Source organism: Gopherus flavomarginatus, chromosome 4 (genome assembly GCF_025201925.1).
Source record: "Gopherus flavomarginatus isolate rGopFla2 chromosome 4, rGopFla2.mat.asm, whole genome shotgun sequence".
In the NCBI taxonomy this organism is placed as follows: Eukaryota; Metazoa; Chordata; order Testudines; family Testudinidae; genus Gopherus; species Gopherus flavomarginatus.
The window spans coordinates 25,089,414-25,105,681 of record NC_066620.1 but is presented as its reverse complement, the minus strand read 5'-3'; the positions used below and the strand labels follow the sequence as shown (position 1 = coordinate 25,105,681).

The following is a 16,268-nucleotide window of genomic DNA, read 5'->3' as shown; positions in this document are numbered from 1 at the left end:
TGGTGCTCCTGGTACCGGCATGGATGTATCCTAGGTCGCCTGCAGGGCCTCCGGTGTGGAGGGCATCCGAACATCCGGGGAGGCCTGCTCCAAATGGGCCTTGCTTGAGTTGGAGGCCTAGAGGCTGGTGGGGATCGAGGACTGCCCAACATGGGTCTTGCCTCTGTCCCAGCTTTACTCTGGTGCCGCAGAGGCGGCCTCTTCCTAGCCTTCTTGGCATGCCCCGTGGACAGGAAGCGGTGCCAACTAGTCAATGGCGCCAAAGGGTCGCCACGCACCGACACCATGGTGCCTGGTGCGACTCGGAGTGGCGCACTAGAGCCAGGGTCAGCGCCAACTCCATCAGGATAGCCTGGAGCCTGATGTCCCTTTCTCTCTTGGTCCGAGGCTTAAACGACTTGCAAATCTTGACGTGATCACTGAGGTGGGTTTCCCCACAAACAGCGTAAACAGTCTGTGTGCGGATCACTCAGCGGCATAGATTGCCTACAAGTGTCCCACAACTTAAAACCTGGGGCACAGGGCATGCTGTGGCCTGCATGCTCTAGCTAAACCAGGGGTAGGCAACCTATGGCAGGTGTGCCGAAGGCGGCATGCGAGCTGATTTTTATTGGCACTCACGTTGCCTGGGTCCTGGCCACTGGTCCGGGGAGCTATGCATTTTAATTTAATTTTAAATGAAGCTACTTAAACATTTTAAAAACCTTATTTACTTTACATACAACAATAGTTTAGTTATATATTATAGACTTATAGAAAGAGACCTTCTAAAAATGTTAAAATATATTACTGGCACGCGAAACCTTAAATTAGAGTGAATAAATGAAGACTCGGCACACCACTTCTGAAAGGTTGCCGACCCCTGAGCTAAACTAAACTAACTACAGGTACCATACACTGAATGAACAAGCAGTTTTGTGGACAAGCTACAGCAAAGATGGAGCAGAGCAGTTCCGAAGCACTTTCACTGGCGGGAAGAAGGAACTGCAGGTGGGGGGAGCGTGCTATGCCCCTTATACCACACCACAGAAGTGCCATTATAGGGACTGTTAGAGCGCTCCCGTAAGGGTACTGCTAGGGGAAAAAACTTCCAGCACCGGTGCACGTGGCGAGCATGTACATCTATTGTAGAATACACATGAGCAATCACTCAAAGAACTTCAGATTCACCCCACAGATTGAGTTTGTAGGACTAGCAATTACAAAAATAAGAAGTGAGCAATTCTGGAATGCTACAATGCCATTTTTGCAGTCATTTTTCAGAGTATAACCACACTTCGAGGAGTTAAATGAGCTACTATAGACTAACATTTAATAGTAAATTAAAGCACATCAGTCCTAGCCATTCAAATGATCTACTTATTAACCTTCACAACTGGGTGAAGAATTGGATTCAGGTCAGTTTCCCAACTATCAACTTCACAGGACATCTAGTGGAGTACCTCATTAAACCTTTGATGTTAAATAATTGGAGATATACCAATCTCCTAGAACTGGAAGGGACCTTGAAAGGTCATCAAGTCCAGCCGCCTGCCTTTACTAGCAGGACCAATTTTTGCCCCAGATCCCTAAGTGGCCCCCTCAAGGATTGAACTCACAACCCTGGATTTGGCAGGCCAATGCTCAAACCACTGAGCTATCCCTGTTGAAAAACAGCTCAGTGCCTCATGAACAAAATCAATATAATCACTTTAGTAATGAGACTACTTTGTTGGCCAACTGTTAAAAGAAAAATGTAAAACAGAACTTCAGTGACCATCGAACAGAGACTGAACTAGAAACTGTGGGAACATTTAGACCGAGGTTATATTTCCTAAAGGAAGTCAATGAAAAGCTAAAACATTTCTCTGCTCAGATTCTGTTTAGGGCGGATTTGAGATCATTAGCATATGTTACCACAATAATATTACCCACTGTGACCTCATTGGTTATCTGTGCTGGCAATTCGTAGTAACAAAACCAGGAAGTGAAAGGGTATTTCACTGGAAATACTTTAACACTGAGACAACTGGACAAGCAAAAGATTCGTAGGGAAAAAATTATATATTTCAAGCTTATACTGTGAGGAACAAAAGACTACAAATATAACCGGGTCAATGTTCTTTTAATATTTATTAAGAATAAAAAATAGCAAAATAATTGTGGCTGTATATTCACACTCAAGTGTTCACATTTCTCCTCCTCAAACACAAGTGTTTATTTTGTACTAAGAGATAAATATTTCCTTGTATGTTGCTCCACATTTTTTTTTTTTATTCTGGGAACTTCAGATCCTACTTGCCACTGACAGAAGGCTTGGTTTTCTACTGTTAGACAAAGTTTGAGAGCAGCATGAGAATAGGTGCTTTCTTAACTGGTTTTGGAAGACTCCACACATGGCGGCAGACAAACAGTTAATTCTTATAACCTTTTAAAAGTGTCCCTTTGAGACTAAGAGAATCTGATGAAATCATCTTGACTGAACATTAAGAATGTTAAAACTCCTCCACTGAATTAAGACAATTTTTTTGAAAAGTAAACCAGACACAATGGTTTAACTCAGAGCTTGGGAGGCGGGGGAATGTATTATCTCAATACTCCTATTTGTTTTTATATTTGTTATATATTTTATTTGGGGGGGGGGGGTCATCAGCATTTAATTCTAAATTATCAGAAATTCCACATAACTTGCAGATTGATGAAATTTTTTTCCTTATGTCCTTCATTATAGGGTTGTGTCCTGCAGTTGGGTTTTGACTAACAGAGGAACATTGTGCCAATTTAAGTGCTAAACTAAAAGTGGAATACCCAAAAAATCAAAAGTTGTGGAGTTAGTTTTGCCTTATGTAAAGAACAGTCAGTGAAAAAGGACTTCTCACTTTTACCATTTATGTTAGAATGCTATCAGATATTCCTGAAGCATTAACTCTGAAAATGTCGTATTTTAAGCAGCTACAGAGGTCTGCTCTCCAACCTATGCAACTGCAAGTTTCTTGATTCTCACCATTCTTACTCTGAATAGCAGCATAAGATACTGATGGAATTTTAGCCAAATTTTCTAACAGCATCTTAAAATTATGACACTTTACATCACCTCTTAGCTTTGATAGTTTCTGTTTTTATGTATTTATTTGATTCACTATCGTCAGTCTATAGGTTCTAGAATAGTATGCTTTTATTAAAATTGTATTATTTGGTACCATGTTATCTTCCAAAGAAAATGCAAGATACCATTCTTTTTCAGGGACCAACTGACAAAATATTAGTTAAATCAAAAAGGTTCCACATTCACAAATGTTTGTTAAAAATGCACTAAATTTAAGTTTATTTTTGCATTCCTCTAAATCAGCATATAGCTCCACCAATCTAGAGAATAAGATTGTTCTAAACCAGTGACACTATCTTAAGTGATTACTACTAAAAATTTTAATTTGTCAATGACATGGCATGCTTTTGCCTCCACTTTATAAAAACAGTTACTTTTGTCTACTGTCCCATTGGCTTCTGAAGAAACAACGCACATAATATTCTTTTGAAAAATCTTAAAACTAAGACTACAGTCAAATGCGTGTTAGGGAGACACTATGAAAACATTTTGTGTAAGGGTGACAGCTTCAGGCATTCCACTGTGAGGGTCAGAACTTCCAAGAAAGCAGCAAACTTTACATTTCTTTAAGCAGGGTTTGTATCTCCTCTTTGGCATTATGAGTAAGACTTCTTAAAAATAAAGATAGTTCTTTTCTGATAGCTTACATACGGTAGCTGATCCAAAGTCTAGAATTGTCAATTTTTCCTTGGCAATTTTACATAATTTGTAACAATACTACAACAAAACTAAGCTTTTTGTGACAGAATGAAATAGCCTATGAGATAGTGATGAAAAGTTCAATAGCAACCAGCATCAAACAGTATTTATACAAAATTAAAATGTTATCTGTACAATATTTGTTCAGTCATTAAAACGTTCAGTATTAATATGACCGTAACAGTTCTTATAATCTTACTAGTCAACAGGATGAGCTAGATGACTCTGGAATTGCACCTCCCATTACAATACTGTTTTTGTCACTTAGAGTTTTAACCACAGTTGTGGCTGGTGACTGAAGTACTTTACGTGAAAGCCTCATTCGGCCATCCGTTGGATCACGTCCGAAGTATTTCACCTAAGAAGAAATGAGATTGCTTTCAGACAGTGACATGGTTATATTAAGTTTCAGTGTAAGAATTAACCATATCAAACTGAAGAAACAAAATTTAAGATGAATGCTAAATACTGATATCGAGAACATATGTTTTCATAGTTTTTTAAATCTGTTTTGCACAATCGATTTCTACTCCCACTGAAGTCAATGGCTAAAACCCCATTTATTCCAAGGGAACAGGATCAGGCTTTTAACCAAGGCACAAAGCTATGAAGTATGATGGACTTAAGTTTTTCATAGTAGATGTAGCCATATTCCTCCTATGCAAACACAAAACAAGGATAATATGGAAACTATGACACCTTTAGATAATGAACCAAAATCTACAAAGTTTTTTTTCGACACTTTCAAGGTTTAAATAAATACCTGAATTTCTTGGCCAACATCTAATCCCAAGGCACTAGGATGTTTAATCTAGAACACAATATTTACATAATTAAACAAAATGTTCTTAAATTCAGAAAGTTACCGAAAGAGTTAGCTAGCTTTACTAAGAGTAATGAGTACATAAAAGCTTTTTGTAAAGGCTTCTGTTTTACTTAGACTATAGCATTGTGACTTAACAGGAATTAAATGGAGTCAAGTTTTCCAACTAGAATGGAGGATTTAAACTGATCAGGATACCCTGGCAGAATCATGTTTGTTTTACAATATGCTATGGTGAAAAACAAAAGTTAAATGCCAAACATTCAGTATCTCTGAGGGCAATACACTTCTCTCATTAACAGGTGATCTCAATGGAGCTGTACTTCAGTATACAAGGGAAGAACTTGGTCCTAAATACTGAACTACTCAGTCTAAGAGGAGTATTCAGCACATACATAAAACTATCTGTTTACTGAAATCTCTCTCCCACCGGGGCTGTCTCTTGCTGCATACTAGTGCTGCATCAACATGATAGGACATAGTTGGTACCACTAATCCCTGTTGGAGCATGCAGTCAGTTCATAGAAAGTTCAGAAAAATAAGGAGACTGTTTTTCGTAGTAGCCAGGGCAGGAGATAAGATTTTCAGCAGAATATCACGCATAGGACCTGGGATTGATCTTTACCTGTCAGCTACTAACTCAAAGTACCCAAGATATATTAGTTAGGAAAAGAATAACTTTGCATCTATGCCCCAAGGTACACCACATGCAATTAAATGAAATAATCATAATGTACAGTTTATACTGATTTTTAATATTGCTAATTTTATATTATATAATCCTTTAAAAAATTCTACTTACTACATCTGTTTTTGTTAAACCCGCTTTCCCCTCATACACAAAATCTACAGGTCAAGACCAGCATGCAGGACAGAGAAGGAGATTTACTATCCAAGGGCAATGCCAGCCTCTCCCATCCATATATACCCATTCTTACCAGGGTGATGTCCCTGGATCTTGGCTGTGCCTCGTTCTTTCTGATGAGCTTTTGACTAGTAAGTGTCTGAAATTTGAAGCCTTTACCCTCTTTCTCTCCACATACATTTCCTTATACCTGATTGCTGTAGGAAGGGCAATATAAGCTCCCTTTAATTCTACAGACTGGTGCTGCAATGAAGATAGATTGCTACACTAACCCCTCTCCCAGGTCATTTGAACAACTTAATTAAAAAAAAATAGGAAGGAAATCTTGATTGGAAACCCAGAAGTACTTTGCCTCCTTGCTTTTCTATTAATTTGAACAACTTTTATTACCTTTCTTTGATCAAGTTGTGAATTATGAAGTAGCACTGGAGACATATTCGGATACAGTTTTATCATCACTCCAATATCTCTGCATCATAAAAGAGTTTGGTTATTTCAAAATAATTTGACTAGACAGCTGTACATTTATTCTGGTTCATGGTTCCAATGGAAACATAAATTGAATTTCCTTAGTAAGATTTTATTGGTCCTTTTATTTTCTTGTTTACCTACCAGAACAGAGCAGGTGCACACATTTATTTAAACTGTCTGTCCTGAAATGCAAGCTTCATTTTCAATAACAAATGACTAGTACATATTTTTCTAGGTTTATCTTTTAAATCAATATATGTCATTGCAGTAAACGAAAGGCAAACTCCCACTACATCTGAGTGCCAAGTGTTAGAGGCTTTAAAAAATTATGTAAGACAGATATAGCAAAGTGTACAGAAAAGCTCTGTTGAGAAAAGGAGAAGAGGATATTTTTTTCAATAGAAAAATACTAGGAAAGGAGCTGACGGCAATCTCACCAGCAGCACAGTAATTTTCTACATAAGTCTTGGAGGGTAATACATCTGTCCTGCAGTTGGTTTTACAACTTTTTTTTTTTTTTTAACTTTGTCAGAAAGGAAATATATATTATCAAACGGTATCTAGTTTTATAAGGGTTCCCACTTATAAAAGGGTCCACTCCTCTACATTCTTAATACCGCCTAACAATCTTCTGCAATGGGTCTACATAGATGAACCAGTGCTAAGTTACTCTACATTCAGGTCTGCCGGGCTCTCCTGCTCCTTGGGAAGAGAGTCCCCTTCTGGTGGTATCACCAGAAGATGTATATAAGATAGAGTTTCAAATCTCCTTTCCTAAAGAATCAGTAGACAGTCCAAACAATAATCCTTCCATGACCTCTGAGTTCTCAAGGCCAATGCCTCACCGAACCTTTCAGTCTTATATAGCTGTAAGATAACCCCAGGACCTGGATTTCTGGTTTCTAAAAGGGATATAAATTTGTAATGAGTTAACATAAATATATTGTAAGTGATCATTTAAAAAAATATCCCAGGTATCAATTAGACTTCCTGATATAATGAAATGTATATACATATGTATGAATTCATCTCAACTTCAGAAGACAAGTATATCTTACCTAATTTCAGTTATTATGGCTGTATAAACTGCTCCAAATTCCAACTGATGCTCCTGCTGCAGGAAAAAAAAGGTGTAAGACACAGGTTCATAAAATAAAGAAATACAAAGCAAATAATGAGTCTGTCCTTACATCATCTTTGCAGATTTCGTTAATAAACTCTCGTGCTTCATACATAGCATTAGGTGTTGGGGCAAACACAGAAAATGTCTCTTCATCCAACTGACTCACTGTTACCCCTTAAAAATAAAAATGCACATGGAATTAAACACTGATGACAAATATGAAATTAGAATTTCCTCTACAGCTAACCCAATAAAGAGGAAATTCATACCACTGCAGACCCATATTAAGACTTATGGGAGCATGTGATCTTGTGTGGGCTTGGTGTTTTATAGTGAATTTTACTTGAAGGCTTCACTTACACCAAAGCTGTAAATTATGTCAATGTACTGTCATCAGAATATTACACCTTAATCAGGGCTTACACTCATTTGTTTATATTGTGGCTAGACAACACTGTATAGAACTGCTCTGTTGAAGCAACAGATTTCCAGGCAGGCTGTAGTCACAGTAACTGGGTCGCTCAAAGTGTTATGCTGTGGTCATAGAACCCAAGCTGTACCCAGGCACTGTGAGTCTGAGCCCTAGATATATGCTATCCTGCAACATAATCTAAATTCTGTCCTGTTTCAGCAACACACAGTATGCCATCCATAGTACCGTTCTGCCCTTACAGACGCTACAGAACGTTTTAGGAACAGAGCACATGACCACTGAAGGACTCAGTGACCAATTCTCTTTGCTACAGCAAAATATGGGATTAGGTCAAGTCTAGCAAACAGGAGCTGCTTACGTGTAAAACACTGAAGCCTCGTCTACACTAGAGAGTTAGGTAGATGTAAGGCAGCTTATGTCAACCTAATTGTGTCAGCGTCTACGCTACATCCTTGCTCCAGGCGATGTTAGCACCCCTACTACACTGACATAACTCCACCTCCACAAGAAACGTAGGGCTTATATCAGTGTAGGGAGTGGAGCTGAGAGCCCAGGCAGCAGCTGGTCTCCCTGCACCTAGCTCCACACAGAGTTGGGAGCCCAGGCTCTCAACCATCAACACTGCCTCCATTTAAGTTGGTGGAAGTGCTCCTGACAAGCAAACCACTGACATAAGGAGGGTAGTGTGGACATGAAAAACTGCAGTAATTACTGCAGTGGCTGTAAGTTGAACTGAACGTAGACTGACTTAATTTTGTAGTCAATACATGCCCTGAACCTACTAAACACACCCCACCCCAAACCTGCTAAATTTGATCTTCCCGTCAACCTTGCCCCAAAGATTTCTTCTGTGACACTGCCTTCAATTGTCCCCCAGTGAGTCTGGTAGTCCATTAGCATGTATGCCGCTGGACTGCTGACAATCCCCACAGCAAAAAGACACCCTCGTGTACCTCTGTAGACACAACATAAAAATCATAGCACTGAAATAAAGCATACTTGATCCTTCAAAAGTACACATGCACCTCTCCTCTCACAGTCAGAGGTCTGCCATGTTGCTCCAACTCATCCCTCCACCATTCAATTCAGTTACACATAACAGTGAAGGCAGTTGGAATGGGCACGGACAAATGCTGAAATTCAAATCTTGGAAGCATAACACTATAGAACATTCTCTTAGAACTTCATCATGTCTACTTATTATGACAAAACACCCCACATCCCACTCCATTTACTGAACCATTCCCAGAGACTATTGCCAGCTCCAGGGACAGAGTTAATGGTGCCTTGTGGGGGAGAAGTATACCTTCACTATACTTTCTGGTTTTCTGAGGTATACCTTTAGCCACTCCCAGATATCAGAAGGGCACAAGACATCACTGGGCAATGTTATCTCTCCATTAACAAAGTCTTTAGGCATTTAATAATCTAGTGTGCTACTATTGTCAGTAAAATGAAATCCCACAGAGTAAGGGTTTCCCAGACACCGAAGAGAGCCAATATCACATCTATACAATTTCAATTAAAAAAAAATAAATCATATTCTCTTACCAGTTTCAGCTTGAAGTTTTTTTAAGTTATAGCCACCTGGGCCAACAAACCTCACTCTTTTTGATAGGGGTACCTGAACAGTTTCTGAAAAATAGCATGTAAGTCACAGTCTGAAATGTAGAGTTTATAAATTCTTGTGGTTTTTCTAAAATCAAGGGATACTCATTTATATTTCAATTTTAGTGGTCTAGTTTGTAAAGATTTGCTAAATATGCTAATGAAATATGTTTCTCTTCAATGACTGAATGAAGTTTAACTACAAAGAAAATCAGAACCTGGGTCAGTACAAGTTTTTGATAAGGAATTCTAACAGATATAAAACACACAAAAGGTCAAAGCCAGCACTCATATACATGTATATAAAACTTACACAGATTTAGTGAGAGAGGAACAAACAGATAGAACTGGGAGTTTAAAGATCCTACTCTCAAAACAATACCTGAAATCCTTAAATTTAACCAAGTTTCACAAATCTTGGGGGGGGAGAGAGGGAAACACTGAGCCAACAAAAACAAAAAGAGAACCACCTACACATAACTGAGGACCATTATAACAAAATATTTTAAACAGAAGCTTATTTCCAATATCTCATCGTAAAAGTTAGCAATACATAATTATGTACTGTAACTCCCAACTTAACGTTGTTTCGATGTTACATCCCTGCTCCATTACAGAACATGCTTGTTTAAAGTTGTGGAATGCTCCCCTATAACATTGTGTGGTTGCCTGCTTTGTCCTCGGCTGGCAGTCCCCCTATCAGCTCCCTTATGCATCCCCCCATGCCTCCTGCCTGCCAGCAGACCCAGCAGATCAGCGCCTTCTCCCTGCTCCCCCAGCCTCCTGCCCGCATCAATCAGCTGTCTTGAGGCATTCAGGAGGAGCAAGGATGTGGTGCGCAGCCTCCCCCCTCCCTCCCCTGCCTCCTACCCATGGCAATAAGCTGGCTTGCGGCATTGAGGAGGCTGGGGAGAGGGGGAAGGCTGCGTGCTGTGTCCTCGCTCATCCCCTCAGCCTCCTGAACACCGCAAACCAGCTGATTGCCACGGGCAGGAGGCTGGGTGGAAAGGGGACAAGCGAGGACATGGCGTGCGGATTAAAGGAGGAAGAGGTGAGGGGGGGAGAAGAGGTGGGTTAAGTGTGAGGGCTTGGGGGAAAGGGTGGAGTGAATGGGCCAACGGCTGAGCCCCCTGCCCTTGGCAAAGTCGGTAAGTGTGCTTGCACGAACAGCAAGAGGAGCAGCTGGACAATCCACCCTCTTCCACTCTGGTCTGGTCTACACTACGCGTTTAAACCGATTTTAGCAGCGTTAAACTGATTTAACGCTGTACCCATCCACACTACGAGGCCCTTTATATCGATATAAAGGGCTCTTTATATCGGTTTCTGTACTCCTTCCCAACGAGAGGAGTAGCGCTAAAATCGGTATTACCATATTGGATTAGGCTTAGTGTGGCCTCAAATCGACGGTATTGGCCTTCGGGTGGTATCCCACAGTGCACCACTGTGAACATGCTGGACAGCAATCTCAGCTCGGATGCAGTGGCCAGGTAAACAGGAAAAGCCCCGCGAAATTTTGATTTTCATTTCCTGTTTGCCCAGCGTGGAGCTCTGATCAGCATGGGTGGCAATGCAGTCCCAAATCCAAAAAGAGCTCCAGCATGGACCGTACGGGAGATACTGAATCTGATCGCTGTATGGGGAAACAAATCTGTTCTATCAGAGCTCTATTACAGAAGATGAAATGCCAAAGCATTTTAAAAAAAAATCTACAGGCTACATAGTGCTGCGTGACAAGTGTAACGAGAAGCCAGAGACTCAAACGGATGCTCATGGAGGGAGGGAGGGGGTACTGAGGACTCCAGCTATCCCACAGTCCACAGCAGTCTCCGAAAAGTATGTGCATTCTTGGCTGAGCTCCCAATGCCTGTAGGGTCAAACACATTGTCCGGCGTGGTTCAGGGAATAGCTCGTCAATTTACTCCCTTCCCCCCTCCCACGTGAAAGAAAAGGGAAAAAAAATCATTTCTTGACTTTTTTCAATGTCACCCTATGTCTACTGAATGCTGCTGGTAGACGCGATGCTGCAGCAGTGAAGAGCAGTATCCGCTCCTCTCCCCTCCCCTGTGGCAGACGATGCAGTAGGACTGGTAACCGTCGTCCTTATCAACCCGTGAGTGCTCCTGGCTGGTTTCAGGTGAGGCTGGCCCGGGGCGCCTGGGTGAAAATAGGAATGACTCCCAGTCATTCCCAGCAGATGGTACAGAACGGCTGGTAACCGTCTTCATTATAGCAACTGGGGGCTGAGCTTCAATCAGCCCCCTCCCTTTCATGTGAAAAGAAAAGATTCTGTACTGCCTGGACTATCATAGCAGTGGGATGCTGGGCTCATCTCCCCCACACTGCTTAATGTCCTGCCTGGACTATCATAGCACCAGGAGGCTGCCTTCCCCTCATTTTATGTCACTAAAAACTCAGTGTTTCTTATTCCTGCATTCTTTATTACTTCATGACACAAATGGGGGGGACACTGCAACGGTAGCCCAAGAAGGTTGGGGGAGGAGGGAAGCAACAGGTGGGGTTGTTGCAGGGGAACCCCCGTGAATGGCATGTAGCTCATCATTTCTGCGGGATCTGACACAGAGCAGCTGTACTCTCTGATACACTGCTTCTCTAGTACATTTGCCTCATATTCTAGGCAGGACTGACTATTTTTAGAACCCATAAAGGAGGGATTGACTCGAGGAGTCATTCCCAGTTTTGCTTTTGCGCCCCCGGCCGATCTCAGCCAGGGGCACCCATGATAGCAGCAGACAGCATAGAAGGACAGATAACCGTCATCTCATTGCCAAATTACACTGGCAGCAGACGGTACAGAACGACTGGTAACCGTCTCTGCTATCATGCAAAAGCAAATGAATGCTGCTGTGTAGCGCTGGAGTATCGCCTCTGTCCGCAGCATCCAGTACACATACGGTGACTGTAAAAAAAAAAAAAACTGAACGGGCTCCATGGTTGCTGTGCTATGGCGTCTGCCAGGGCAATCCAGGGAAAAAGGGCGCGAAATGATTGTCTGCCGTTGCTTTCCCAGAGGAAGGAATGACTGACGACATTTACCCAGAACCACCCGCGACAATGATTTTTGCCCCGTCAGCCACTGGGCTCTCAACTCAGAATTCTAAGGGGCAGGGGAGACTGTGGGAACTATGGGATAGCTATGGAATAGCTGCCCACAGTGCAACGCTCCGGAAATCGACGCTAGCCTTGGACCATGGACACACGCCACCGAATTAATGTGCTTAGTGTAGCCACGTGCACTCGACTTTATACAATCTGTTTTACAAAACCGGTTTATGTAAAATCGGAATAATCCCGTAGTGTAGACATACCTTCTGACTCCACCACCTCAACCAAGCTTCATACTCAGCAATGATAATTGCAGTATTAAATGGTTTCTTTAAAATTGTTTAAAACTTATACTTGTATTAAACTGCTTGTTTAAAATGTATACAATTCCTTTTGTCTGGCAAAAAAAAATTCCCTGGAACCTAACCCTCCCCCTCCCACCCCCCATTTATATTAATTCTTATGGGAAAATTGGATTCACTCAACATCGTTTTGCTTAAAGTCACATTTTTCAGGAACATAACTACAACGTTAAGTGAGGAGTTACTTTACATGCAATATTACCTACAACTGGTCCATTTTCTTTTCTGTTTGGTCTTGGTTTCGCAATTGTTTTGTTCATAATTTGCAAGATTTCTCTCTTTGCAACTGTGGGAAAAAAAAGACAGTACTATGTTTAAAGTGAAAATAAACTTACATTATGTTTGCTTTTAAATTTGAGAGGTAGGATACAAGGAGGCTGTCTAACCTAATGTGAGCATCAAGCATGACAAATGCAGCATTTGCCATTGATGTGGCATAAATTATAGAGATAGTATAGGCTCCATAATGACCTCTTATTCTAGAGGGATTTTTCTGCGGTCTCTCTTCTTTATAAGAGCCCTGCACCTTCAGCACAATTTATTGGTACACAGCTTCAAATCTGAAGTGTCCAAAATAGCACAGTGTGCTAAAAATTATATAAAGATCCTCAAGTCAAAGGAACTAGAGACCTTCAAAAATTATAGAAGCTCTGGTGTACCACAAAAATAATGTTCTTGTTTGATTCTCTTAATGTTATTTGTGCAACACTTCCCGCACCATTTTTTCTTTATATTATCTATTAATAAAATGTTTCGATGATACTTTAAAAATGTACTTTTTTGTTTAATACAAGCTACTAGTCAGGAAGGATAAGCTACTCTATTTGGGAGAGGCAGTACCATGCTTTTAACCTTTCATGATCTACATAAAGATCTTCTAAAAAAAATTCCTTTCATAAAAAGCAATTTAGTTTAATAAAGATGTTCTCTCAGCATTAGTCACACCTTTAGGTCAAGGCAAACATTTCTGTTCAGACAATGTATTTTCCAAAAAACTATCCATCCAAAGCAGAGTAGTGAAGGTTTCCACAAGGAGGTTGGGAGAGTCCTGGCTACATCCTTTAGGAAGAAGGAAGGCTGCGTGGCACAGCTGACAGGTCATGTGTAACAACTAACATGATTTAGTCACTGCCTGTGAAGTGTTTGGTCAACAGCTTTAAAAGCAGATTCTCAAAACCTTGAGTTAGCAGTTTCAGTCAAAAATGCAAGTATTCTTGTAAAGGGACATGAATCATCCCTGTCTTATGATGCCCTGAAACCTCTCAGGCTCTCCACTGAATGGCATCTTCATGTTATTTATATTCCAACTGTCAACATCAATACAGTCTTGTGCAGTCAAGAAATTCTTTGTCCTGTCTCATATGGCCAGAGAAGTCCGAAATACAGGTGATGGCCCCTAGGATTGGGGCAGCAAGGCCTAGAGGCCAAAGTTCAATAGATCCACCCTTGGAATGCAGGGCAGCATGGCCTAGTGGCCAGAGTCCAATGGGAAGGCACGCCCATCAAGGGGTGTGGCAGCCCCGGTAGGGGACCCGGGCCCACTCCACCATGCCCCGACCCAGGGCCCAAACAGTGGTGGAGCAATTTGCCACTAACTCAGCAGGGGGGTTCTACCGAAACACGCTGAGGTTTCCTGGACAGGAGGTACCGCTCCGTCACCCTCCCTGGGTCACTTTCTATCAGTATCTGCATTGAGATCTTGCATGAGACTTTGGCTTCTCTGTGGTCTCTTGTGCCGGTCGCCTCCTGTGGCTCCTGCAGTAGCAAGGGTTCAAGTGGGCCCAGAAAGGCTCTGGTTCCCGGCGCAGACAGGGGCCATGGCTGTACCTCCGCAGAAGCTTCCCAGATAGGTCCTTCCCCTGCAGACTCCAGCCCAGAATGAGCTGGGCTTCCCCCCTTTATACTGCTAGAGCATTTGGAGAATGCTCAGTCCCGCCTGTGAGGCAGGATTTCCGCTATCAATAATATGGGCTTAACCCTGTCTGGGCTAGTGCAGGGTAAGCAGACCCCATCACAGTGTAAATAAGTGAGGTGTCCCACTGGATTAGAAAGGTATCCCCTAGGGACTGGGGGCTGAGTCCTGCTCTGGAACAGAACCCGGTACATTTGCGGTTCTGGGACATGGAAAATAAGTTGATAGAAGGGAAGCTCCAATGTCTGAATATTCTGTGGAGAGTTGTAGGATTCATTTCTCATTTGCGTTCCCATCAGAAGTTTCTGCTGATGGTGTCCGCAGTGGTGTTTTGGCATCCAGGAAGGTAAGAGGCTAAGATATTTATATTGTAGCAGATGCACCAGTTCCATAGCATCACGGCTTCGGTGCAGAGGGAGTGGGATCAGGGCCTCCCCTTGTCTGTTGATGTAGAACATGCATGCTATGTTGTCTGTCATGACTCGGATGGATTTGTTCCTTATTAGAGGGAGGAAGTGACAGCAGGCATTTCTCACTGCTCTAAGTTCCAAGAGATTTGTGTGTAGGTGTGTTTCGGCTGGTGACCACTTGCCTTGTGCTGTATGATGTCTAAGTGTGCTCTCCAGCCCAATAGAGATGTGTCTGTTGCGATCAGTACTGAAGTTGGGGGTTGTTGGAAGGGAATACCCATCATTAGGTTTGCCGATGTTGTCCTTCACTTGAGAGAATCCAGGATCTTGCAGGGTGGTTTGACTAGCCTGTGTATGTTGTGTTTGGTGGGTCTGTACACTGAGTTCAGCCAGCTTTGAAGGTACCACATGTGTAGCCTGGTGTGTTTTACCATGTATGTGGTAGCGGTCATGTGTCCTAATAGTTGTAGACAAGTTCTTGTTTCGATTTGGGGACAGAAGGAGATTGTGTCTACCAGATGTTTTATGGTTAGAACTCTGGCGTTCGGAAGAAACGCTCTGCCTTGTACTGAGTCAAGGCGTGCCCCGATGAATTCCAGGTGTTCCATCAGTATTAGCATGGGCTTTTTTATGTTTATTTGGAGTCCCTCGTTCTGGAAAAGATCAAAGGTGAGTCGGGTGAATGTTTCTGTCCCTGTGTACGTGCGTTCTTTGAGAAGGCAGTCATTGAGGTAGGGGAAGATTATGATCACACATTTGTGTGAGTGTGCTGTGACAACCGCTAGGGTCTTAGAGAACACCCTTGGTGCTGTTGAAAGGTCAAATGGGAGTACACGGTATTGGAAACATTCGTGTCCGATTGTAAATCAGAGGAATTGTTTGTGGGCTGGATGAATCATGATGTGGACATATGTGTCTTGTAGGTCAAGGGATGAAAACCAGTCTCCCTGTTCCAGCATAAGAATTATCGTGCCTAGAGTGATCATCTTGAACTTTTCGGAACGAACGAATTTGTTGAGTTTCAGAGGTCTGTAACTGGGCGCCATCCCCTGCTTTTCTTCTCTGTCAAAAAATAATGGGAGTAAAACTCCTTTCCCCTGTATTCCGTTCATACAGGTCCCATGGCTCCTAACTGTAGTAGGCACTCTACTTCCAGTCTGAGAAGCTGCTCATGACAGAAGTCCCTGAAGAGGGACGGGGAGGATATGGGGACAAGAAGTAAAGGGGATGGAATAGCCTGATTTTATTATCTCCAAAACACAATAGTCTTGGGTAAAGTGCTCCCAGGCTTGTTGGAAATGCTGTAGATAATGGCCAAATACGGTGGCATGCATTGGAGTCGTGGGGAGGTCGTTCAGGCCCTCGATCAAATCTTCAAAATTGCAGCTTGTTGTCTGAAGGCTGGGATGCT

The 16,268-nt window shown here is 42.1% G+C and overlaps 1 protein-coding gene across 2 annotated transcripts in view; it reads right to left on the bottom strand.

The window, feature by feature from the left end:
• Window positions 1-2,093: 2,093 nt before the first annotated feature.
• The window catches only part of PNPT1 (polyribonucleotide nucleotidyltransferase 1), a 43,787-nt gene continuing 29,612 nt past the window's right edge, over window positions 2,094-16,268 (bottom strand). For both annotated transcript variants that reach the window (XM_050952057.1, XM_050952058.1), the window contains exons 22-28: window positions 12,738-12,821; window positions 9,051-9,134; window positions 7,134-7,240; window positions 7,002-7,057; window positions 5,863-5,941; window positions 4,548-4,595; window positions 2,094-4,142 (exon numbers count right to left, since the gene is read on the bottom strand). In XM_050952057.1, the coding sequence (XP_050808014.1) occupies window positions 3,987-4,142; window positions 4,548-4,595; window positions 5,863-5,941; window positions 7,002-7,057; window positions 7,134-7,240; window positions 9,051-9,134; window positions 12,738-12,821 (614 nt within the window). In that variant the 3' untranslated portion in view covers window positions 2,094-3,986. The remainder of the gene's footprint in view (window positions 4,143-4,547; window positions 4,596-5,862; window positions 5,942-7,001; window positions 7,058-7,133; window positions 7,241-9,050; window positions 9,135-12,737; window positions 12,822-16,268) is intronic.